The sequence below is a fragment of the Enhydra lutris genome, unplaced genomic scaffold (assembly GCF_002288905.1).
Source record: "Enhydra lutris kenyoni isolate GAN:26980312 unplaced genomic scaffold, ASM228890v2 scaffoldscaffold55, whole genome shotgun sequence".
Lineage (NCBI taxonomy): Eukaryota > Metazoa > Chordata > Mammalia > Carnivora > Mustelidae > Enhydra > Enhydra lutris.
This window is the reverse complement of record NW_019154139.1, coordinates 680,574-705,131: the sequence shown is the minus strand read 5'-3', so window position 1 is coordinate 705,131 and position 24,558 is coordinate 680,574. Positions and strand designations below refer to the sequence as shown.

The following is a 24,558-nucleotide window of genomic DNA, read 5'->3' as shown; positions in this document are numbered from 1 at the left end:
TAGTGGCGTCTCCAGTCGCAGGGGTGTCTTCGGGGACCACCTGGGGGCTCGCACGTGGTTGGGGGCCAGCAGGCTCTCTCTGCGGTCTGGGCCTCCACCCTCGCCTCCCTCCGGAGCCCTAACCCCATAACCCTCCTCACCAACCCACTTCCCCCAAGGGGCCTCCTCGCCCCGCAGACCCCATCTCTGTCCTCAAGGAAAGAGGCAAGCTAGTGGACAAGTGTTTACTGAAGGTGGGGGGCACACTGGCTTGGCCCACCCCCTAGGTCACTGGGGGTGTCAGCCCCCTTGACAGAAGAGGGCAGGGGGGACAGCGGAGCCTGGCCCTGGATTTGCCGGCTGTGGAGATGGGGCTGGCCGGGGGCGCCCATCCCTGGGAGCGCGGAGGTCAGGTGCAGAGGATGCCCGGCCTCCAGATGACCGCAGCTCAGGGGGGCACCCTGGTAGTCCTTGGGTGCGGCACCAGAGTCTGTGGGGCACATCTGACAGCCCAGCTTCCGGGTGACCCTGACCTGGGCTGTGGAGACCCCACTGCAGGGCCGAGGGTCCCCCTGCAGTGGCCATCAGCGAGTGGGACACTTCCGAGAACTGCCCGTCCTGGCAGGGACCTCCTAAGGCCACAGGAAGTGGCGAGCCCTCCCTGGATGGGCCAGGCCGGGGGGCCAGAGAGTGGAGGGCGAACTGACCTCCGGGAGGGCTGGTGCAGGGGGTTGGGTGGCCCGGCCTGGGGACCCTGGTCAGTGTGCAAGGGCTCAGGGCAGGAGCTGAAGCTGGTCCTGGGCCAGTGGAGCTGTGGAGCATGTGGGCTCCCACTTAGCTCTCCAGAGCCCTGGGAAAGCTCTGGCAGCCATCAGGCAGCTGCCAGGCCCTGATCCTCGGGCCAGGGATGGTGGCTACGACCACAGGCGATCCCGAGGGAGGCTGCACTGAGCAGGGACAGGGCAGTCAGAGGCCAGGCCATCTGGGAAGAGGGCGGCCCACCCAGCCATTCTGTAGGCCTTCAGCAAGGGGCTTCAGGAAGGGGCTGGAAGTCCTTCAACCGACCCAAAGCCCAGGGCCTGGCCTGAGGGCCCCCAGGGAGCTGTGGGCCTCTGGGGACCCAGAAGGTGGCTGGCGCCACAGCCTGGGCTCCCATGAGCCACCTCCAAGTCCTGACACCTGGCTTTCTCTGCCAGAGGCCTGGGAGCTCGGGTGGGGGCTGGCCTCCGCTGAGCCCCCGTACTCAGCCGGGGCACTCGCTGGCGCCTGATGAGGCTCGTGGCCTCAGTCTGCTGTCCCCTGGGTGGCGGCTGGAAGGAGAGGAACAGGGGTGCCCGCTCAGTGTACCGATACCAACCTTGTCCAGGGCACACCCCCCTCCAGTCACCCGCTCCTGTGGCAGGGGGAAAGAGAGGGAACCACAGGCCCCAAATGCTCTCCGTCCTGTAGAGTCTGCGCGTGGCAGCAGGCCAACGGTCCATCTTCAGGGACCCCAAAAACAGGATGCACTCCCACTTGAGACGGACCCACCCCTCCGCTCTCGGGCCTGTCCCTGGGATTCTGGGACCCGCCCAGCGCGGCAGGGAGGCTCTGGCCTTGGCTGGGGCCGGCTCTCAGGTCATCTGGCTGCTGGGTGGGGGAGCCCTAGTCCAGACACAGGCCCCAGGGATGACCATCACCCCTCCGCCTGTGATTTGCTACAGGGGACCTTTGCTGGGGAATTAGGACCCAGATTTGGCTGGTAATCTCCTCTCAGGGAGGTCTAAGAGGCGCTCCCCAGGCTCTAGGGCATTTCCGGTGGGGCAGAGGGCAGGACTGGGGCAGCCCTAGAGCCTGGAGACCTGGGCAGGCTGGGGGCGTTGGGTGGGTGCTTGCCCTACCCTCTCCCATCCCCCTCATGCCCCCGAGACCCCCACAGTCCACTCTCCCCTCAGCAGCCAGAGGGCTCTAGCATGTGCACGTGACCATGTCTGCTCCCCACTTATATCCCGTCGCCCTTCTCAGGAACCCCAGGCATAGGTCACTCTCCTGGGCCACACCCAGGACCCCCATGCTTCGCTTTGTCTCCTGTGAAGCCCAAGGTCCCAGGAGTCTGGGCCGAAGGGGCTCGGCGAGAGAAGGTAGGCTGAGGGACATCGTAAGTTCCTGGATAGCTGGAACCAGAGCCCCGGTCGGGGGTGACAGACACCCAGGGTGACTTCATGGCTGACCTTGCGGGGGAGTGGGCCTTGCCCCCCCCAAGTCAGGGGTGGGTCTGGGTGGGTCTGCCTTGGCCTGGCTTGGAGTCTGGCCTGACTTCCAGGCAGGTGGCCCCTCTGTCCCCCACCAAAGCCCAGTGTCCTGTACAGGGCTCACCACCCCCACCCTGAAGGCGCGAGACAGGGACTGGGCCCAGAGCTGAGGTTGGGGTCCAGCCCTCGGCCTCCCGCAGCCCTGGGGCCCGAGACCCTTGGGGGGAACTCACTGCAATGCAGGTCACACAGCTGGTGGGGGGCGGAGAAAGTCACGTCAGTCCTCCAGCCCTGGGGGGCGGGGCAGCTCAGTCAGCATGGCCTTCGGCCTCCCGTACCCTGACTGGAGCCCCCAGGGCCCCGGCCCGGGGAGGCTGCTGGGCTGACAAGCCCCCCCGAGGAGCTCTGGGGGGCGGAGTCCCCTCTCTGTGATGCCATGATGCCAGGGAAGCAAGGGCTAGGACTGCAGGACGTGAGTGGGGGCTGGGGGGGGCAACTCCACCCACCTGGATGCAGGTGTTGGGGACACAAGCCTCTTCCCTGGGAATGTCCACAAAGGCCACCGCAAGGTCAGTCACGAAGTCACTCTGGGTGGGAGAGGGGTCAGTCACAGACAGTGGCGGGGAAGACTGTGTCACGTAGCAGAGTGCCCGGCACCCCTCCACACCGGGCGGCCTCCAGGGGCTGACTCAGGGCCTTGCAGACAGGAAACGGATCAGCCACCCTCCCCAGGAAGGAGCCCACCCCCTGCACACCCAGCTCACTGAGGCTGGGGCGTGGGTCGTGGCCCGGGGCCCTGGGCGGCAGGCAGGCGGCCACTTCTTCCTTTGGTGACACAGGTGCACCTGGAAATGGGCGGCACTGGGCGAGAAGAAGGTGACCCGGAGGTGGCCCTGAGAGGCGGCTGGCCGGACAGTCATCTTCCAGGCTGTGGGGGCGGAGGGTTGAGGCCCAGCACCCCCCTAGTTCCGCTCCTCCCTCCCGCGGACCCAGCTCCCTGTCATCCCACCTGCCTGACCCAGAGGCATCTGAGGAACCCAGAAGAAAGTGGTGTTTGCTGTGTCCACACAGCAAAGGCCCCAGGCCAGCCTCCCTGCCCTGCAGCCCCTTGGAGAGCTCACCTTGGAAGTGTCCCTCTTGGAAAGGGCATCGCACCCAGGAGCTGCGGCTGGTGGAGAACTGCAGAGAGGACTTGAGAGGCCTGAGGTCCCCGCAGTGTGTGCGGGGCTGGTGGGGGGCTGGGACCCACTGGGCCTCCTTCCCCCAGAATCCCTTAGCTCCAGCGTCAGACCAGGATGGGGCTCAGAGGGGTCCCCGGGAGGCTGGGCAGGGTCCAGGAGCATGTGTGGCTGCGTGCCCCAGCCCCAATGCCGGGGATCCCTCCACCTCTCCTTGCTACATCCCCCTAAGTGCTAACCATGCCCAGGGTGACCTGGCGCACTCACCTTCAGGCAGAGCCGGGGCTGTGTGTCCACGGACGGATACTGTACCTGCGGGGGAGGGCGGGGGGCGGCGCTCAGGTCAGGCCCCGCCCCCTGCGCCCACCCCCATCCCCCACGGGGGTTACTCACCCTGCGGTGCGCCGGCCGGCCAGAGTGCTCCAGGTTGTGGCAGAGGGCCCCTGGCCCCGGGCGCCAGCACAGGCTCACGTGGCCGCTCACGGGACATGCAGGCTCCCAGCTCAGTGCCCGGTCCCCCGGGTGGTAGCGGATAGCATCCCACAGGGCCTCCGTCTCTGCAGGGACCCTCCCCCAAGGACTCAAGTCAGCGGAGCCCCCACCCACGTGTGTGTCCCAAGGCCTGTGCGGGGCATCCCGGGGCAGAGCGCAGGCACCCCTCTCAGAAGCCCTGCATCCTCCGCGTGAGCCGGCCGGGGCGCGGGTGTCCGTGTGTCCCGGGCGTCCACTTGCTTTTGCACACACGTGTCCACGCACAGATTCTTTTTTTTTTTTTTTAAAGATTGTATTTATTTATTTGACAGACAGAGATCACAAGCAGGCAGAGAGGCAGAGAGAGAGAGGGGAAGCAGGCTCCCCGCTGAGCAGAGAGCCCGATGCGGGCCTCGATCCCAGGACCCCGAGATCATGACCCGAGCCGAAGGCAGTGGCTCAACCCGCTGAGCCACCCAGGCGCCCCTACGCACAGATTCTGCTCCCAGAAAAGGCCAGCCGGGACTCACCTTTGGCTACGTGCCATCCACGGCAGGTTCAAGAGGGGGGACGGGCCTGTCCACACGCTTCATCCCCACTGTGTCCCCTCCAGGCTGAAGGAAGCCGCTACCCCCACCAAGCTGGGCAGCCCCCGACCTGCCCTCTTCCCGTGCTGCCTCGTCTCCCACCACCCCTGCTTCACACCGTAGGGCACTTGCCATCTTCGAAGGGACAGGCCTGCATCCGCACGGCGTCAGGGGTCGCAAACCAGCCCTGCGGGAGGGGCTGGGGTCAGCTCAGGCCCAGCCCCTCCCTCTGTCTCCTCCGGGCAGTGAAGGCCACACTCTCACTGACCTCAAGGCACAGGCATGGCAGCTCCTGGCTGTAGGGCAGAGAGACGGTGCGGGACATCTGGTTCTCTGTCACCTGTGTGCAGTGGAGGGCTTGAGGGTTGGGGGCCCCAGTGGCTGGGACTGGGAGAGGCTAGGAAGGCCTGGGGTGGGGGTAGTGGGTAGGAGGCAGGCCTGGGTCAGGGTGGGAGGGGGGAGGCAAGGATAGGTCTTTGGGCTGGACTTGGGTGGGGGGTGTGGCCTGGGCCAGAGGCCTGTCCAGGGCTGTGGGCCTGGGCTCACCCGCACGGGGACACCCACATCGTCGCAGGTGAACCACTTCAGGCAGAGCCGCACGTAGTAGTCGGGGGCCCCGGGGGCCTCAGGCACCTGGACCAGAATGACCTTCCGGCTGCGGTCCGCCCAGTAGGAGAACTTCCCGGCTGTAAAACGGTGGCAGTTGGGGGCCACGCTGGGACTAGCAGTCACTGGACAAAGGTCTCCACCTGTCCTGAGAGGCTCCAGGAGATGGACCCTTGCTAGATACAGGCATGTGGGAGTCGCCCACCTGAGAACCCATCATGACTTCCCAAGTGGGGCAGGCGGAAGACACCCCTGGAAGGGCCTGCAGGGGCCTCCCCAGGGTCTGTGGGGTGGCGGTCCCACCTGGGAAAGGGGCCTCACCAAAGCAAACGGGCACATTCCTCCCCACGTCCTCGTCTCTGCAGTCTGCAAATGGCACAGCAATGGTGGGCCCAGGCCTCCTGTTCCCAGCAGCTGTACCCGAGCCTCTGCCCACGTGCTTTACAGAAGTCTCTCTTCTCCCAGGGAGCCCGTGACCCCGGATGAAGTGAGAGGGGCTTGCTGCGAGCCCTCTGGCATGGGGCCCTGACCCCTGCCCCAGATGGCCCACCCAAGTTGCCCCCAGAAGCCAGTGGCAGCTGTACCCGGGCCAGCCCCACGGGCTCCCACCTTCCACATGGTACTGCTGGTCTAGCTGGACCCCGCAGAAGTGGGGGACGGTCCTCAGGGTGACGTAGAGGCTCTGAGCCACGCTCACTTCGAAGCAATCAAAATGCACCTGCAGCTGGGCATGCACAGGTGTGAGCCAGGTGGGCCTGGGGTCTCTAGCGCCCCATCCCTGGCCTGGCCAGCTCCACCTCGCACAGCTGGAACTCAGGAGAAGGGTCCCCGGTCCTTGGGCCTTGGGTGGAGCAGGAGTCCAGAAGGGAGGGCCTCCAGGAGCAGCCAGGGGACAGCTGCTCCTGTCGGGCAAAAGCTCGGGGTGGGGCCAGCACGTCTGGGTCAGGCCCCGGCCTCACCTGCCACCCCACCTGCCGGTGGCGGGAGGCTCTGGAGACCCGCACGCTCTGACACTGAGTCTCCTGGGTGTCCAGATTCATGGAGCAGGCCTCCAGGCCCCGCAGGCTCTCTGCGTGAAGGGAGGGGCCGGGCAGGCGGGTCAGACCAGGGCAGGGAATCTTCTTTTTTCCCCTCCTCTCTGTGAAGTACAGTTAGTGGGGTCCCTGGCCCCCCAGACTGCCTCTCACCATGCAGCACGAGGGAGGCCCGCACGCGCAGGAGCAGGGAACAGCCGTCATTGGGGGCACACTTCATGGCAGTGGAGAGTGTCAGGGCCTCCAGGACCGATGGGGACACGGACGAGGGGGGTGGCCGGCAGAAGCTGTTAAAAATATTCCCTGGGGAGGAGAGAAGGCTGGTGAGTGCCGCGGGCCTCCCCAGGGCCTGGGTAAGGCTTTGTGGGTGCCCAGCCAGAGGAGGGCGCTCCGGGACGGCATGTCTGGGAAGGGGTCCTCACCGTCTTGCTCCAGAGCAATCAGGGAATGGCCCCCAGTGAACAGAGGACCTGCCCTGGAGCCGGCTGTCTGTCGGGCATCAGGAGTGGGGCCAGTCTGGGGAGCAGACCCCATCTGCCCAGCACGGGCACCTTCTGATAAGCTGGCAAGCCCCAGGGCCTCTCTTTAAAGTCCTGTGGGGCACCTGAGTCATGACCCCAAGGTCGTGGAGCCCAGATCGGGGGTCTCGCTTCCAGGCACGGGGGCTGCGCGAGCGGTGGCGTTCACTTGGCCCGGCTGGCAGCCGGGGACTTGGAGGACAGAGGGTATTGCCGTGGAGCCCTGGGGAGGCCCGTGGCCCTCCAAGTCGGCAGCCCAGGTGCCCTCCTGCACCCAAGGGCGCGGGTGGTCTGCAGGCAGGAGAGATGGGGTTCAGGCCCTGTGTCGGGACGGTGGAAGGAAGTAACCCCGAGGTGGGCCCGCGTGTCCTGGGTAGGAGCTGTGGCGCCCAGAGCTCCCAGGGGGACCTGTTGGGGCTGGAGCTCTGGGGGACGGGCAGGCAGCACAGGAGGGGGGACCCGTCAGACCACGCCGAACTGCACCGTGAGCGAAGGGGGAGCGGAGGAAGACCCCTCTGCGGGGAGGCTGAGGAGGAAGGAGGAAGACCGAGGTGCGGCCCTGAGGGTGCAGAGTCCGTCTGTCCAGAGCCTGCGGCCACGGGCTGTCTCTGCCCCGGGACCTGTTCCGGTGACCTGTGAGCAGGTGGGCTACGGAGAAGGCGGGGTGCCCCAAAGCCAGGTCTTTGCCGGACGCAGTGGCCTTGCCCACCGGGCCTGGACGCACATGGCGAGGAGCGCGTCCCTGGGTGGAGCTCACTCCGATGGCTTCAGAGAGAGACTCACGGGACGTAAGGAGTTACAAGACCCGAATATACTCTTGGAAAGGAAATCCGGCTCTGTGGACCCCACTGCGGCCCAGGCGGAGTCATGGGATCCGGCTGACTCTCCTGTAGGACACAGCCTAGAAAGCCTGACAGAGGACGTGAAGAGGGGTTTCAGGACGCGGCAGGAGGAAAGGGAGGACGGGGATGTCCTTGAGGTGACACTGGGCTGTGGGGGAGGCAGGGGCCCAAGTGGCTCCCTCCCTGAGTCAAGGAGAAGGGCAGAGAGCCTGGGCAGACCGGAGTGCCCACGTTTGTGGGACAGAGCAGGAGACAGGAGAGAAGGCTGCACAAGAAGGCGGGAGAAGGTTCACCTGCGGGGCACAAGTCAGCACGCCCGTGAGGGGAACTGCTGGGGCAGGCAGGAACCCGCCCAGAGGATCTGAGGGAGCCGCGTCCTGCGCTCCCGGGGCTGGGGACAGTCCTGTGGGCGGTGTGGCCCTGGGTACGCCCCACATTTGCAGGAGTCTTGCCTTGGTGGGGGGTAATTAGCCTCAGACTGAGTGCTGCTCTCAGCCTGCCCAGCGCCCCCCGAAAGTTTAAGCGTTAGCCCTGAAATTTAACTGTCTTTCAGGAGAGCCTCAACGATATTTGTAGGAGTAAATCATTTGTCCAGCACACAACAGGGTAAAATTAACAATTCAAAATTACAAGCCATGCAAAGAATCAGGAAAATACGACCCATAATGAGGAGGAGAATCAATTCACTAAGACTGATGCAGGCTCCAGAACCAGCTCAAGGACGTCAAAGCAATGACCGCCGCTGTTTCCGAATGTCCCGACTGGTGCGCATAGACGTGGGAGACTAGATAGGGAGCTCGAGCTCAGATCCACCTTCTAGAAAAAATATAATGTCTGAGATGAAAAACACATCAGATAGGATTAATAACAGATTAGATATTTAAAAGAAGGAGATTGGGGAACTCGACGGAGCAACCGAAACCACCCAAAAGAAAATGGAAAGAGATACTGGTGACGATGGGATGACAAGAGGAGCATTGGCAGGACGTCTCCAGGGACCCAGTGCACTCGGAGAGTCCCCAGAGGAATGCAGGGAATGAGAAAAAAAATCGGTATCTCCCCGACTTGATGAAAACTGTGAAGTCGCAGGTCCAAGAAGCTGGTGAGAGCTAAGCGTAAGGAAGATGGAGAAATTACGAGACGCACCAGGATCCATTTGCTGGAAGCCAGTGACGGACAGAAAACGTAGAAGCCACCAGAGGAAAAAGACATGTTATGTGGAAGGAACAAAGGAGAGGACAACGGCGGTTTCTTGTGGGAAAGGGCAGAAGGGGCCCCAGAATGCCGCAGGCCGGCCTGCCCACTGGAGCTGTCTGCAGACGAAGCGTGAATAAAGACTCCTGGAGCGCACAGAAGCCGAGAGGACTCCTCATCAGAAGACCCACCACCAAAAAAAGTTAGACAGGCCCTTGGGTAGGGAGGAAAATAGGAAAATGGTACCAAATGGAGCACCAGAAATGATAACCATGTAGATACACGATCTAGTTCCTCATTATTTAAGTCCATTTAAAGGAGGATTGACTGTTTACACGGAATAATAATAGTAATGCACTGGGAGTCTAGAACGCGCGGGAAAGGGAAACATGTGACCACAACCCCACAAACACCTGGCGTGGGGGGAGGGGCACCTGGGGGCGCAGCCCGTTAAGCCTCCAACTCCCAGCTTCCACTCAGATCATGATCTCCGGGTCTCGGGGTCACGGGATTGACCCCTGCATCAGGCTCCACACTCAGCGGGGAATCTGCTCAGGATGCTCCCTCTGGCCCTGCCCCCGCTCGTCCCCCCCCGCCAAGTAAATCAGTAAATCTGACACACCAGATGGATGGCCGAGGTGTGGCTGCCCTAGTGCAGCCACGGCTGTTTGTGCCGTGAGGCACCGCGTCCTGAAGGTAGAGTACAATGCATAAAGATGTACGTTAGAAACACCGAAAACCAAACAGAAAGCAAAAAAACACCAAAATGACCAAAGAGTTTGAACTATTAAGTCAACTGAGAAGAAAAAATGAAACCACACACACACAATTAACCGAAAGACGGCAGAAGAAGAAAAAGCGAACAAAGACGATAAGGAACAAGGGAACAGGAACGCAGTCCCCCTGGCCTTGACCGCTTCCGTAGTCACACTCGGTGCAAATGTTTGACGCCGTAGTCAGGCAAAGACGTTCAGGCTGCGAGCCCAACCCAGACCAACGCAGGCTGTTGTAAGAGACGCACTTCATGGAGGAGGACACCGGCGCGAAGACACAGGCTGCCAGAGCTGATCAAAAGAAAGATGGACGGGTTGTGACCAGACGGCATGGCTTTCCTGGCAAAGAATATTACCAGAGAGAAGGACACTCCTTTCAGAGCGACAGAGGGAGCAATTCCTTGGGAGGACACAGCAGTCACAACTGATACGACGCACTTAATGTCAGAGTTTCACAGGGAGACAAAACAGGTTAAACAACAAGTTCGAACAGACAAGCCCACAGTCTCAGGTGGTTTCAACAGTCTTCCTTCTACACTTGACCGAACAAGTGGGCAGAAAACCAGAAGGAATATGGTGGCCTCGTATGACATAACCAACCCGCTCAGCTTCCCCGGCATTTACGGCACCCCCCCCAACAGCGGTGGGGTCTGCATGTGTTCCAGTGCGCACGGAATGTTGATCTAGATAGACTGTGTGGTCCATAAAATAGTCTCAGTACATTGAAAAGAATTCAGATCAAACAAACTATCTTCTCTGATCAAAATGGAATTAAATCAGTCATTAATAACATATTTCTGGGGGTGCCTCGGGGGCTCAGTTGGCTGAGCATCTCACTATTGGTTTCAGCTCAGGTTGTGATCTTAGTGTGGATCCCTCTCCCTCTGCCCCTCCCACTCGTTCTCTCTCGCTCTCTCTTCCTCTAAAATACATAAATAAGTCTCTAAAAAACTAAAATAAAATATTTCTGGAAAACCTCCCAATATTTGGAAACTGAACAATACACTTTTAAATAACTTTCAGCCAAAGAAGATATGAAAAGGGAAATTAGAAATTACTTTGAACAGAATGAAAATGAAAACACAACATATAAAAATATTTGGATGCTGCCAAAACATTATTGGGGGGGATTTGTAGCACTTAATTCCAAATTAGAAAAAAAAAAATCTCACATTAGTGACATCAGCTTCCACCTTAAGAAACTAGAGTAAATGCACGCCCTTAAACTAGTGCTAAATTACACATCAACTATATCTCAAACCGAGAAGAAAGAGTAACAAAACCTGAAGTAATCAGAAGAAATAAAATAAGATCGGAGTGGAAACCAATGAAATAGGAGACAGAAGAGCAGTAGAGAAAGTCAATGAAAGCGTATGTTTAAGAAAGAAATACTACCAGTTCTACACGGATCCTTCCAGAAAACCGATGCAGCAGGAATAGTGTGGAACCCATTCTCTGATATCAAAACCTGACAAAAACATTATAAAAAGAGAAAACTACAGAAAGCTCATGGCCACAGAGTAGAACCTCTAAACAAAATTTCAGTCAAGGGAATCCAACAACATGGAAAAAGATAACATGTGATTACCAAGTGCAGTTCGCCCTCGGAATATGAGACAGATTCGATGTTGGAAAATCCATCACTATAGGGCAGGCCTCTCGGGGCCCCTCCTTCTTCGGGAGCTTTGTGTTATCATGCAATAAACTTTGCTTTGCTGCCTACCAAAAAAAAGAAAAAGAAAAGGAAAGGAAGAAAGAATCACTACAATTAACTATGTTAACAAATTTTGAAAAACACATTCGATCATCTCAATAGCAAAATAATTTTACAAAATCCAATATCTATTCCTAAAAAAAACCTCAGTGAACAAGGAATGTAAGGAAACGTTCTCAACCTGTTAAACGCCATCTCTGGGGAACCTATGGTTACTGCCGTGTTTGCCAGTAAAAGGACCGTTTTCCCTTAAGATCAGGAAGGAGACCAGCAGCACCGCTCTGCTCACTTCTGTTCAGTGTTGCATTAGAGATTGTAGTCAGTGCAATAAGGCAAGAAAATAAACTTCCTTTTCAGTTTGGAAAGAAGTAAAGCCGTCTTCATTCGCAGATGACATAGCTGTCTCTATAAAAATCTAATGCACTCTGAGGTGCCTGGGGGGCTCAGTCGTTTAGCGTCTGTCTGCCTTCGGCTCAGGCCAGGATCTCAAGATCCTGGGGTCGAGCCCCACATCGGGCTCCTCATGGTCTCTGCCTGAGGTTCTCCCTCTTCCTCTGCCCCTCTGCGCCCCTGCTCATGCGTTCTCTCTCCCAAATAGATAAATCTTTTTTTAAAAAAGATTTTATTTATTTATTTATTTATTTATTTATTTATTTGAGAGAGAGGAAGAGTGCGAGAGAACACAAGCAGGGAAGTGAGGGAGAAGCAGGTTTCCCGCCCACCGCCCCCACTCTGCCCCCCAAACAGGGAACCCAATACAGGACTCAATCCCAGGACCCTGGGATCATGACCTGAGCTGAAGGCAGATATTTAACTGATGGTGCCAGCCAGGCGCCCCAGTAAAATAAATCTTTAAAAAATTATGCTATAAAGGTAATTTCCTCCTTCCTGCCCATCTATGTGTGTAAGAAGCCAGCGAGTTTCTAAACTCCTCCCCGGAACTGGTGAGATGTCATACGGAGCTTGGCCCCGTAAGAGGGGGTTTCTCCCAACTTGGTTTAAGTTTATAGAAGATCATAAGTGGGAAAAATAATAAAAACAATAATTTTTTTTTAAAGCCTTAGGCACACAGAGCACAGCTGTCTTCATACCCCACAGGCTTCTCCTCATCATGTCCTGAGGGGTCAGACCAGGACGGGCAAGGAGGTCGCAGGCTCCTGCCACCTCCTTCTCCCAAACTGATGGATGTTAAACAGAGAAGGAAGAGTTGAGCTGCCTTTCCTGATCCCCACGAGCGGGTGGTTCTGGGCAGTGTCCGTGATCACTCCTCCCGTACCAGTCCAAGTTCCAAGCAATTGTCTGCACCTGGCATGGCCCCTGCCCTGTGTGTCCTTGGCCCCCATGTCTTGGAGATGATGCAAACAGTGGTGGGGTCTGATGGACTCCTCTGAGCCAGAGGCGGCGGCCAGCCCGCCAGCTGTCCGCAGACTCCATGGTGGAGCCGAGTGGCCAGCCAGGTAATGTGGGCTGGGCGGGGAGAGTTCTGTCCCCAGCCTGGGGTTCCCTTTTCCCGGGGAGCACCGGAGAGCCTCACGTGGTGTTCCCAAGGGAAGGCAGAGCCCTCTTCCCACCCATGGGTGCCTCATGTGTGTGAAAATGTCTTCTTCTCTGCAAGGAATGAGAAACCCCCATCTCTTGACCTTTTCTGAGGGTGGGGGGAAGCAGATCTACTCCAGCCAACCAAGAAAAGGACAAAAACCAGAATTAAAAAAAAAAAAAAAGGTAGAGCCATGGCAGAGAAGGGCTCATGGGGAGCACAGAGCGTAGTGACTGCAGAGAGGGAAGATGCCTGTTGTGGAATAAATGCGTGAGAACAGCTCCTATTCCAGACTAGCTGACAAAACGGGGAGTATACAGAGGAGAGGAGAGGAGAGAGGAGAAGAGATACAAGCATGCCACGTTATCTGTGGCGCAAAACAGGGCAAACAAGTCATTGTCCCTCCATGGAAATCACTGTGAACCCAAAATTTGTTATGAAGCCTCGTGGGAGTCTCCCTGTGGGAGAAGTAAATATATTCGATCTTTTCAAAGACTTGAAAAGCTGCCGCAGAGCCGTACTTTATGAAGGCCTAACAGATGTACTCTGAAGAGGAGAAACAGGAACTCGAAAGAAGAAGAGGGTTCCAAAAGGGAACAGTGAACTCAGGGGTTGGCGAAATGTGGTGGTGAATTTAAATTCCTCCTGACAAAAGAAGAGGAGGAAAAAGAAAGAATTCTCTGTGTTCAAAAACAAGCTGGGGGTTTCGTTTCCATAATACGCCAGACTAGGCTGTCCAGGCCAACTCTCTAGCTGAAAACAGCTAACAATGCTGGGGGAAAGTCAGGCATAGAAAAGGTTTCAAGGAAACTTGGGAAAGCTGCTGAAAGAATCAGCATCATCAGGTCAAAGCCTGAGAAACGGCAGAGGGATGCACAGGAAGCCACGTCTGCTGGCAACATCATGGAGCTGTCCCACTATCACCCTGGGTTGGGGGCCAATGGGGAGCCCCCCAACCCTGGGCCCTGTGGTGTGGCCACTCTGAGTGCGCAGGGAGGAACAGAGAGCTTCCCACGGCCTTCGGTGGGTCTGGGTGCTGGTGTCCAGCCCTGGTTCGCATCTCTAGGAAGGGCCAAGGGACCTCAATCTGTTTTTTAAAGGGAAATGGTCCTGACAGTCATACATCATCTCTGGGTACCACTCAGAAACAAGGGGGAATCTGATCCAGGGGAACCTCCAGCATCCTAGGCCCTGGGGAACCTCACAAGTCATTTCTTGAGGGCACTGAGCAGGCATATTTAAAGATGAACAGATATGCCAGAAAACAAAGCACCGAGAGGGAAACCTGGCAGAAATGAGAGCCCCATGGAGTCTTCCGGGGACAGGTGCACGAGATGTGACTGTAGACCAGCCACCCCAGGACAAGCTCGGGAGTATGCGCGGTGGGAAACAGAAACTACAAAGACGGACCAAGCACATTCGCAAAAAACAGAGTTTCTAGAAACGAAACCCACAGAAACAGAAATTAAAAATGGAACAAGTGGCTTCCAGAGCAGCCTGGACCTCACCAAAGAGAGAATTAGTGAAGCAGAAGGTCCCAGCAAATGACCCCGAAGGCCGCAGAGGGACAAAGAGATGGAAAATACAGCAGAGACATTCAGAAATGTGAACAAAGTAAAATGGCCAAGATGACCCCGAGGAAGGGAAAGAGGACAGACAGGACTGCTGGCTAGCTTCGCAAAGGCTCATGAAAAAAAGTGAAGTGTAGGCCAGTCTCCCGTATGAATATAGTTATAAAACCTACATAAAACTGTAGCAATTTGGTTTAATAATATATTAAACATGACTGGATAGGATTTGTTTCCACACTCCACGTGTGGTCAAAGTTAGAACATCTATCAGTACAATTTATCTCATTGAAAGATTAAAGGAGGAAAACTGCGTGATTATTTTCACAGATGCATATAGTTTTCATAAGGTTCACTTCCTATTCATGATAAAGAATGTTTAAAAAACTGGGAAAAGAGGGGCGCCTGGGTGGCTCAGTGGATTAAGCCTCTGCCTTCAGCTCAGGTCGTGATCTCAGGATCCTGGGATCGAGCCCCGCGTTGGGCTCTCTGCTCGGCGGGGAGCCTGCCTCCTCCTCTCTCTCTGCCTGCTTCTCTGCCTACTTTGATCTCTTTCTCTCTCCTTCTGTCAAATAAATAAATAAAATCTTAAAAAAAAAAAACTGGGAAAAGAAAGGCACCTCCTTGTCTAGATAGAAGTCATCTTCTTCAAAGGCCCCATTAGCGTGATAACGTCAGGTGAGCCTTGGGAGTCAATCCCATGAATACCAGAACTAAAATAAGGCTCCCCATTCCACATTGTCCTGGTGACTGGAGCCAGGTCTGTAAGACCAGAAACACACACAGGTTTATAAACTGTCATCATTTACAGAATATATGTGATTATCTATATACAAAATCTTAAGAGACTCAATGGGAAATCTATCAGAAATAACAAAGAATTTTTAACAAATGTGTTGGGTACAAGATCAATACACAAAAGCAGCTGCTTTACACCAGCAAAACCAATCGGAAAATATAATAAAATAAAGAAACCTTTCACACTATCCTTCAGCCTCTGAAGAACGTAGTACAAGCTTTGAGGAAGACCTACATCATTGGAAAGGCATACCATGTTCATGGTTGGAACACTCAACTCTGAGGTCATTTCTGTCTCAAGTCAATGGCTGTAGTCAATGCCAGTCAGATCAAAATGTGTGATATTGTAACTTACATAAGAAATATGCTCTGTGCCCATTATCTGGTGCAAGAATCCTAAAACCCTTGGGATTTTCTGAGAGCTAAGAGCCGGGAGGGCGTCTTTTGTTGTTCATAACAAACCACGTTCAACCGCAACTAAGTTCATCTTAACGAGGTAAGTTTTGGAAAGCCCCAAGGGTGGGGGCTGGTTGCCAGGGAAATCAACCACATGATGACCTCTGCTGAGGAGAGAGGATCCGGAGGTCCCGTCAACCACCAGTGGCTGGCGAATTTATCAGTCGTACCTATGTAAAACCTTCCATATAAGCCTCCATAAAAACTCTAAAGGACAGGATTTGGAGCACTTTCGGGTTGGTGAGGACATGGAGCTGGGAGAGTGGCAGCCCCAGGAGGCATGGGGGTCTCTGTGCCCTCCTGCATCCCTTCTACCTGGTTTTTCTTAAATTATATCGTTTTATAAAAAACTGGTTGCCTGGCAAGTAAAATGATGCTCTGAGTTCTGTGAGCCCATCAAGCAAAGAAAGTGGACTGAGAGCGGGGTCATGGGAGCCTCTGACCCATAGCCAGTTGGTCAGAGGCAGAGGGGACACCCCAGACTTGTTGCCGGTGTTGGAAGTTGGGGGGCAGTCTTGTGGGACAAAACCCGTAATCTGTGCGCTCGGAGGCTAAACTGGTCGTCTAGGTAACTTAGAACTGAGTTAATTGCTTGGTGATATTAAAAAATACACACATTGGCTCTCTCCAAAATAAATAAGTAAATCCTTTTTTTTAAAACGGGGGGCACCTGGGGGCTCAGTCACTTGAGTGTCTGACTCTCGATTTCAGCTCTGGTCCAGACCTCAGGGTCCTGGGATCAAGCCCCATGATGGGCTCTGCCCTCAGCTGGGAATCTGCCTGGCATTTTCTTCCTCTGTGCCCCCTCCCATGCTCGCACATGCCCTCTCTCTCCCCCAAAATAAGTAATCTTAAAACAAGACCTGCGTTGGGAAATGCCTCCTGAAATTCTCAGTAAACTTGACAATCAAAAGTTCATATTGAAGAAGTGAAGGCATACAAAATGCTAAAACCCTTTTGAAAAGCTTTCTAGTGTAAAAATGAAACTTAGATACTGAAAAACTCACCCAAAAAACATGGCTTTGTGAATTATTATGGAGCAGACAGCCCGATCCCCAGCCGGCGGGTCCCCAGCTAGTCCAAGGCCCTTTGCTCGCCGCAGACCCAGCAGGCTGACTTCTCCTGTAGCGACTTCTTTCATTCCTTGTGGTTTCACCGTGCAGATGGGCCTCCTCCTGCACTAACCTTGAGGCTTGGATTTTCCAGACTCGGATTACCTGGTCTGCCGCTGTCCGCAGCTCCGCTCCTCCTTGCAGAATCGGGCTCCGTGGCCTGCCAGGCGTCCTCGGGGAGCAGCTCGGCACCCGTCTTCAGACCCTGTATTTCTGGCTGATCGGCAGCAGGGCCCGGAGGCCCGACTGTGCTCAGGATCTAGTCCTTTGGCAGGACCAGCGCTGGTGTCAAGTACCCTTGGTCGGCGGGGGGCGTTGTGACGCCGTGTCTGGACCTCCGCCTGCTTTGATGCTCGCTGTCACCAGCACTCACGTCAGTGGGGGACGCAAAATGGTTTTTCTACCGTTTGGTTTCCCTTACGAGCTGGAACACTTACTCCCAGGTGGCGTTCGCAGGAGACGGGCAGGAACGAGGCTTGATCCCAGTTTTGAGGATGACGAGCAGGTTCCCTGTCATCCTCAGGACGTGGGCTGCAACTTACTGCTAGTCTTTTTTTTTTTTTTTTTAAGGTCAAATGATCTCCTCTTGGCTAATGGGAGCTTCTTGAGGGCAGTTCCAAGTACTTTTTTTTTAAGGTTTTATTTTTAAGTAATCTCTGCACCCAGCGCAGGGCTGGACCCCACAACCCCGAGATCGAGAGTCGCTCGCTCCTCTGACACCCGCCCGCCCCCTGTACCGCGGCTTTGAGAGCGTCTGTGCTCTCTGGTCCGAGACGCCCCGGTTCTTCCGGCCCGTTCTCTGGCCCAGAATGAGCGTCGGCCACTGCGCGGAAGCCCTGCCTGGGTCCTCCCGCGGGAAATGGTGTCCACGACCGACCGCAGCCTGGCGCTGGGGAGGCTCCTACCGTCGCAAGTTGTGCGCCCGCTTTGCTACCTGCCCCAAAGACTTTTCTTTGTCTTTAAAACCCGGTCATTTCACAATACGTTTTGGTGTCTGGTATTCAGGATCCGTATTTTCGGTCTGCTCTGATAATACCCAGTTTTAAGAAAAAAAATGTAATCTCCTGAGAACCGTAGCTCCTCGTAATGTGCCCGTCCCCTGGGTTTTCCTCTTCAACGCGTGTGTCTTGGACGTTCTGGGCCTGTCCGCAACGCTCACCATTTACTCACACATCGTTTTAATCTGTCCATTTCGTCCTTATTTTTAAAAACGTCCTCCTCTCGGCCCCGAGCTTCTCTTGGCTGTTGGACGCCTGGTCTGCTCCCTGCCGGGCCGGTCCAGCGCGGTCTTCCTTCCTCGGGCGGTTTCCCGTGTTTCTCATTCTGCGCGTCGTCGCCTCGCCTCGGAGGATTTCGGGCTTGTGCCGACGGGCGTCGCGCGCGGGTGTCGACGACGGGTCGGCTCGGGTGTCCGGCTCGTCCCGGGTGTCGACGACGGGTCGGCTCGGGTGTCCGGCTCGTCCCGGGTGTCGACGACGGGTCGGCTCGGGTGTCCGGCTCGTCCCGCCGCGCCGCGTCTGAGCCGGCGGACCGCGAGGCCGACGCTCGTCGCGCGCTCCGCCCCGTCCACGTGCCCGGTGCCTCAGTTGTCCTCGCGCCGCTGCGGCGGGACGGTCCCTCGGCTCCCCGCGGTGCGGCCGGAGCCCAGCCGGCGCCGACGCTCCCCTCCCGCGGCGGGCCCGGGGGTCCGGGGCTCGGGGCGCCCCCCGGCGGGCTCTCACCCAGGGCTGGGGCGCGCCGCTGCGGGGCGCCGCCGCAGGCGAGGCCGCGGGAACGAGCCGCAGCGGGGGGCCGCCCTCCCGCCGCTCCGCCGGCACCCGCGGGCTCAGGGACGGGGGCGCGCGGCCGCTGCTCTGGCGGCGCCGCGCAGGGAGAGGAAGGAGCCGGGCGGGGCTCGCGGGCAGCGGCGGGAAGGAGCGGACGCCGGCGGCCCCCGGGGTCAGGGAGCTGCCCCGCGGCTGGAAGAGCAGAGCCGCGCGGAGCCGACCGTGGCGCGGCCGAGGCGGGTCCCCAAGCAGCAAAGCACCAGGGCCGCGTCCCTACCTCACGCCACGTGTGGAAATAAACCCTAGCGAGCTAAAGAGCTGAATGGAAACAAGAGGTTAAAACCTGTGCAAGGCAGGGGACATTCCTCGGGATGGGGAAGAATTTCTTAAAACACCCCCAAATCCACAAAACACCTTAAAGAGGAGACTGGTAAATGCGATCACATCCAAGTGGAAAAGTTCCGAATGGCCTTGGGAGCCCCAAGGGACCCTCCGGGAGGGAGCGGAACTCTGTGAGGCCCGGAGCACTCCCCAGGGACACTCACAGCAGGAGCCCACACCCCCGTCCCCAGCCCAGGTCACGCAGCAGCCGCCGCTGCCACGGAACACAATGAAGACTGTGAAGTTAATGGGCGTCATTTCACGTTGGAGAAAACACAGAAGTTGATAAGGGGAAGTGGGGCTTTCCCTGTATGGCTGGCAGGGGCACTTTGCAGAAGGGGACGTCCTCCGGTGAAGCAGGAACACCGGGCTTCTGTGCGGCAGGTGCACAGCTGGGTGTGAACTGGGGGCCTTGTCCGTGGTCACCAGCTGCTGGACAGCGACATCTGGGGGACACTCTGTCCTGCGAGGCAGGCAGGGGGAGGCCAGTAGAGTGGCAAGGAAGACAGGGTGACCCTGGTGACCAGGCTGTATGAGGACGGGAAAGGCAGACTGTCCCCCCTGCCTGAGATGTACTCACAGTTCACTCGGCTCTCGCAGGCGAAGCCCTGGGGACAGAACAATGAGACAGGGTGAGGGTCAGCCTGGCCACTTTCCGTGCGCCCTCCTGGACCAGCCCCCACAGCTAGGAGAGTCACACGGCCCTTGACTCTCTGGAAGGGACTGGCAGTGGGGGTGAGGGGTGCCAGAGTCCAGCCCAAGGCCCGGCAGACAGCGGTCATTCAGTAGACGGTGTGACCTGGACCCCATGGACCGGGGATCCCCGTGTCCCTAACATTCCCAGCTCATGCTGCTGGCACAGGCCCACCCATTCATTCTTTAGGGGGACACTGGCTGAGCACCTGCTAGGTACTGATTAGGTGCTGGGGTTCTCAATGAAAGAAGTGGGGAAAGCTCTTGTCTTGGAGGAGCCGCATTCTGAGACACAGACGCAGTCCGGAAGGTCAGGAAGTTGCACTTTGCTGACAAGGGATGGGGAAGGGGTATCAGAGGCCCCAGGGCGGCGTGGGTGGAAAATCTGCGGGTGTGTTCAAGGGAGCCCTTGTGGAGGAGGTGAGGGCATGGCGGGACTGGGGACCAGGTTCCGATGGGGCCGGGGGAGGGGGGGAGGTGGCTGGACCACCAGCCTGCAGGCCTCACTTTTGTGGGTGTGCCATAGGGCTCCACAGCCGAATTCGGGGAGACTGAGGTCGGGGTGCTGCTCCGGGAGCCCAGGGGGCAGGGGTCCAGGTCCCTGGGGCACCAGGCTGCGCGGAGTAGCCCCTGCTCCCCAGCGCCACCACAGGGCGCCAAGGAGCAACAGCGATGTCGGCCCTCTGCTCCCCTCCCGGAGGAGAACACAGCCGGGTGTGTGTGTGTGTGTGTGTGTGTGTCCCCGAGCAGAGGGGACACTCCGGTGGCACCCAGGTGGGAACGGAGGATCCAAGCCGGTCCTCTCCTGCTGCTTGGATCTGCTGTTCCATCCCCGCTCCAACCCCTTTCTAAACACGCTCATGTTTCGGAACGGTGCGGGCCGTAGAGGAGAAGCATGGAGATAGTCCCGCGGGCTTCTCCACAGCCGTAGTATGGTGCGGACTGACTGTGCGTTTGTACAAACTAGGGCCCCGGGCTGCTGGGGCACCGCTGAACCCCGCACGGTTGGGACTTCTCCCAGTTTTGCATCTGTTTTCCGTGTCTGTTCTCAACGTCTGTTTTCCGTTTCACATGCTCGGATGGAAGGGCTGAGCCCACCTGGACAGCCTAACCCTGTCCACCATGCGACTGCACGTCCTGGGGGCCTGGGGGCCCAGGGGTGTGCGGGCAGGAGGGGACAGCCCATTCCAGCGAGCCCAGAGACCGACCCTGCAGAGCAGCCCTGACTGAGCGCATGAGCCAGGCCGTGCTGGGGAGGTCCGTGCCTCCCTCCGCCTCCCATGCTTGGAATTCCCGCTGGGCATCCACTATCCTGTGGCCTGAACCTACTCCCCAAGTCCCAGAGTTCAAAGGCAGAGAGGGGCCCTGCTCGTTGCCCTAAGGCCGAGGGCCTCCATGTGGCCTGGACAGCAGGGACTGCCCTTTGAACCTATGCCTGGAGCCCCCACAGCCCCGGAGTTGTGCAACATGGTGTCTAGTGGAGGGCTGGTGGCTCTGGTCTGGTGGGTGCCCCTTCAGTGCCCAGACCCTCTCCTCTCTGGGACGCAGGCAGAGGGACCAGCAGAGACAAAGGTCAGGCCAGAAAGCACCTGTGGGCAACGTGGCCCAGGGTCCCTGGCGTACCAGGAGCTGGGGAAGGGCATGGGAGGGGGCTGGCTGCACGTCCCGGGGGCCCAGAGCTGCCCGTCGAGAAGTGGCCACACCCCACCTCCCTGGGATTTTCCATTGGGTTTCTCGGGGCTTTCCGTGCCAGGCTTGGGGCTGTCTGTGGGGAGGGACCCCCACCCCACCCCAGGAGCATGTCTTTAGGGAGGGACCTGTGTTCCCTCCCCCGACCCCACCCCGAGCTGCCCGCCCACCCCCGCCTCAGCTGGGGCTAGAGGAAAGACCTGCATGGGCTCCTGACCCACTTGGCTCCCCGCTTGCCCGGAGCTGGTCCCCGCAACGCAACCCAGGAGGCTGGGAAACCATGGAGTGGGGAGTGGTGTCTGGTTGGCCCTCCCTGTGGGGTCAGCAGCAGCAGGGCCGTGAGCCCCCTCCCTCTGCACTTGCCCTGCGGCCTCCAGCACCCTTCTCCCCTCACCTCTCCTCCCTTTCCCTTGGGAATTCTTTCTCCTCACAGCCTCTGGGTCTGGGGGGCCGAGTCCTAGCCCAGCCCGGCCCAGTGCAGGACCCCTGCTGGTGGCTCTTCCTGACCCCATTCACGTCAGCTCTCACGTCTGATGGGCTTCTCAAACCCCACGTTTTGAAACCAAGTTGCCCCCCCAGAACTTGCTCCCCACCCGCCGCCGCCAGGCCTCCCACCTCAGGAGCCCTCTCCAGCAGCCCAGGGTTACAGTCACATTCTAGGGTCCACTTTGATTCCTCCTTGTCCACCAGGATCCCCAGTGGCTTGAACTCCCCCCGCAAAGTGCACACACAAAGCCGCCCCCTCCCATTATCCACCTTCACCGTGGGGGGCCCGGGTCACCCCCCGACCTGGACCCAGCCGTTTCCTCTGCACCTACACGTTGTCTGCTCACGCCCTGTACCAGCTAGAACACCAGTCCCCGAGGCCACGGTGCGCAGGGCAGGTGCTCCAGTGCCTCCGCCCTGCGCTCTCCATGGTCTTTCTGAGCCCTTGTCCTTGCGTTCCGCTGAGCCCGGGATGCCTTCTGGCTGTGCCCCCACCATGCCTGGACCAGTCTCCAGGGACACAGGCACCCATGGCAGGTGCTGCCGGACGCCTCCCTCGGGTGAGGCTGAGTCAGTCCGCCCTGCGGTGAGAAGTCCCAGGAGGCCACTGTTTCCCAGCACACGGCTTGCCCTGCGGCTCCCTCCTGTCCTGGATTAGCACATTCCTGCAGCCTTCCCTTAGCAGGATGTCCACACAAGCCCAGCACCTCGGATGATGAAACAGAGCTCCCCGAAGCCACGAGGGGCTTCAGGGAGAGGGACCGGGTGAGGGCACATCAATGGGCCCCTCCCGCCGGGGCTCTGGGCCAACAGGCCCTCGAGCAGAACTGCAGGGCCAGCCCCGTGCCTCCCAGGGGTTCCCAGGCCCCCACGTCTCGTCACCCACTGCCTATCGCCCTTGGTTCTGTGCCGGGCGCCAGGCCGGCGCCCACCTATGGAGGAGCCAGGGTCCCCTCAAGATGAGACCCTAGGAAGGCTCAGAGGCTCACATGAGAGTGGGAAAGGCCCCCTGATCACCAGATGGGGGTCAAGGAAGAGGCAGGAGCTCACCTGCGAACAGGAGAGGCCGCATTCTGCAATCTGGGGGATGGCCAGGCTGCGGTGCGCGCTCCAGGCCAGGGAGAGCAGCACCACTGCTCGCCCAGCCAGCATCCGGCCCGTGTGCATGGGGGGAGGTTGCAGGACGGCCCGAGGAGTGGCTCCTTGCCTTCCCAGCCTGCAGCTCCAGCCCCAGAGACAAGTGGGAGAGTCTCGACTGAGTCTCCTCCCTGAGGCAGACACTCCCCATCCTGATGGAACAAAGCCCAAGCGGGTTGGCCGTAACCACAACCCCATAACTTCCTGCCAGGTGCTGGCTCAGGCAATGGGGCCTTCAGACTCTGGCCAGTTGCCCACAAAGTTTCTAGGATGCCAAAGGAAGCATCTGGAACCTTAAGTCTTTGGGGTTCCAGGTAACCAGGTTCCCCAGGGGGCTAGACGCCGGAGCAGGGCTGGCTGTGGGCCTGTGGGGTCAGGGAGCTGTCCCACATGCCCCACGGCTCCCCCGTGTCTCAGGCAGTCGTTGTGATGGTGCGGGACGGAGGGTGGCCAGTGGCCAGTTGTTCAGTCCAGGTGGGCTAGCAGAGGGGTGGGAGCCTTTCCAGGCGCCTGCACCTGGCAAGGGCTGGCCCCAGCCCTGAGCCCACAGGAGAACCCTCTTCTGGAGCAGGGCCTGGGGCCTGTGCCCATCACCCCTCTGGGTCTGAGATGCTCAACCCTGACGCTGCTATTCCTCACCCCAGAGGGCAACATCCCGCGGCCCAACTTCTGCTTGGGAATCACTCCGCACTTTCCTCGAGTTTGATTCCTTCTGTGTTGCGCGTGTGTAGGCAGCAGCTCCCGGCCCCCTGGCTGCTCCGGTCTCAGCGGCATGGTGCGGAGCAGCAGACTTGGAAGACGGAGCTCGGAAGCTCCTTTGTGTCCTCCCTCCCTGAGCGGGCCCAGAGTCCCTGTGTCTGGTCTCCTTCCTGCACCTGCAGGGCCGGTGTGAGCAGCTCTGGCCCTGGGAGGGCACCCTCCCATGGGCGGGGTGGGGGGGCACATAAAGTGACCCATGGCTGGGGATCTGCCTGGAACCCCAACAGGGCACCTCCGGTTGGAGGGAGCTGACCCTGAGTGGCGTCATTCGCAGCCTGGCACGGCAGGGAGGCCGGTCCTGGGGGGCAGCCCTCAGTGCAGACACAGCCAGGCGCTCCCTGACAGGGACTCAGGCCCGAGACAGGAGCAAACTCGGGCAGCGCCCTGAAGGAACCTCTGCCCCATGGGACAGGGTCTGCCACCCAACATCGCCCCAAACCATGGTCTGCACCCCCTTGCCGCCATGGCCTGGGCGCCAGAGCTCACCCCCAGTCTCCCTCCATCCTGGGCCAGTGCCTCAGCCCTGAACCCACCTGGTGTACAGCGTGAGTGGGCTGGGACTTCTGGGGGCACTGCTGGGCTCCGGGCACCCTGTCGCACATGACTGGTGAGGCAGGGCCGGTGGGGGTGGAACTCCAGCCCCCACCTCCCCAGCGCTCGGGAGGCCACCACACCCAGGAGGGAGAGAGCCTGATGTGCTGAGTAGCACAGGCCTGCAGGTCCGGCCTCCCCCGGGAAAGCCCACCCCCCACTGTCCTTGGGCCAGCCCTCCTCCAGCACACTCGGCCTCTGGGTCGGCCAGATGGGGTGAGTCAGAAGAAAGTGTGCCACCCCAAGGGGCTCCCGTTGCATGGACACAGCGTCGTGCCCCAGGCAATGCAGGCCAGATGCGGGCCTTGCTCCATAGGCTCTGAGGCCTGGACACAGCTGCTTGTAACCATGGGACAGGTGGGAGCCACGGTACCACGGGATCTCATGGGCACAGGCTCTCCCTGGGGCAAGGAGGCCATGTGGCCACCCAGGACCCGAGTCCCCACTCTGTGGCCACC

The 24,558-nt window shown here is 58.7% G+C and overlaps 1 protein-coding gene across 7 annotated transcripts; it reads right to left on the bottom strand.

The window, feature by feature from the left end:
* Window positions 1–210: 210 nt before the first annotated feature.
* On the bottom strand, window positions 211–22,850 carry LOC111157507 (interleukin 17 receptor E like). 7 transcript variants are annotated; one of them, XM_022518962.1, is made up of 16 exons: window positions 22,664–22,850; window positions 19,326–19,353; window positions 6,240–6,389; window positions 6,012–6,121; window positions 5,662–5,776; window positions 5,374–5,418; window positions 4,993–5,132; window positions 4,715–4,786; window positions 4,579–4,633; window positions 3,782–3,945; window positions 3,656–3,700; window positions 3,332–3,389; window positions 2,966–3,138; window positions 2,717–2,797; window positions 2,444–2,501; window positions 211–1,289 (listed from the first exon to the last, which is right to left on the bottom strand). In XM_022518962.1, exons 1-16 carry the CDS (start codon window positions 22,778–22,780, stop codon window positions 1,264–1,266), a joined length of 1,437 nt encoding a protein of 478 aa, XP_022374670.1. In that variant the 5' UTR covers window positions 22,781–22,850; the 3' UTR covers window positions 211–1,263. The 7 variants fall into 7 exon arrangements, with proteins under 7 accessions (XP_022374670.1, XP_022374671.1, XP_022374672.1 ...); XM_022518963.1 differs by having other exon boundaries at window positions 5,662–5,770; XM_022518964.1 differs by having other exon boundaries at window positions 2,975–3,138; window positions 22,664–22,849.
* Window positions 22,851–24,558: the final 1,708 nt, after the last annotated feature.

Bases quoted from the DNA above. Each gene is read 5' to 3' on its own strand.
- LOC111157507 (XM_022518962.1), bottom strand. From the start codon at position 22,780: ATGCACACGGGCCGGATGCTGGCTGGGCGAGCAGTGGTGCTGCTCTCC. The intron at 6,390-19,325 runs GTGAGTACATCT...TCTCCTCCCCAG, and splicing joins CTGCGAGAGCCGAGTGAACT to GGAATATTTTTAACAGCTTC. The intron at 5,777-6,011 runs GTGAGGCCGGGG...GTGCATGCCCAG, and splicing joins ACCGGCAGGTGGGGTGGCAG to CTGCAGGTGCATTTTGATTG.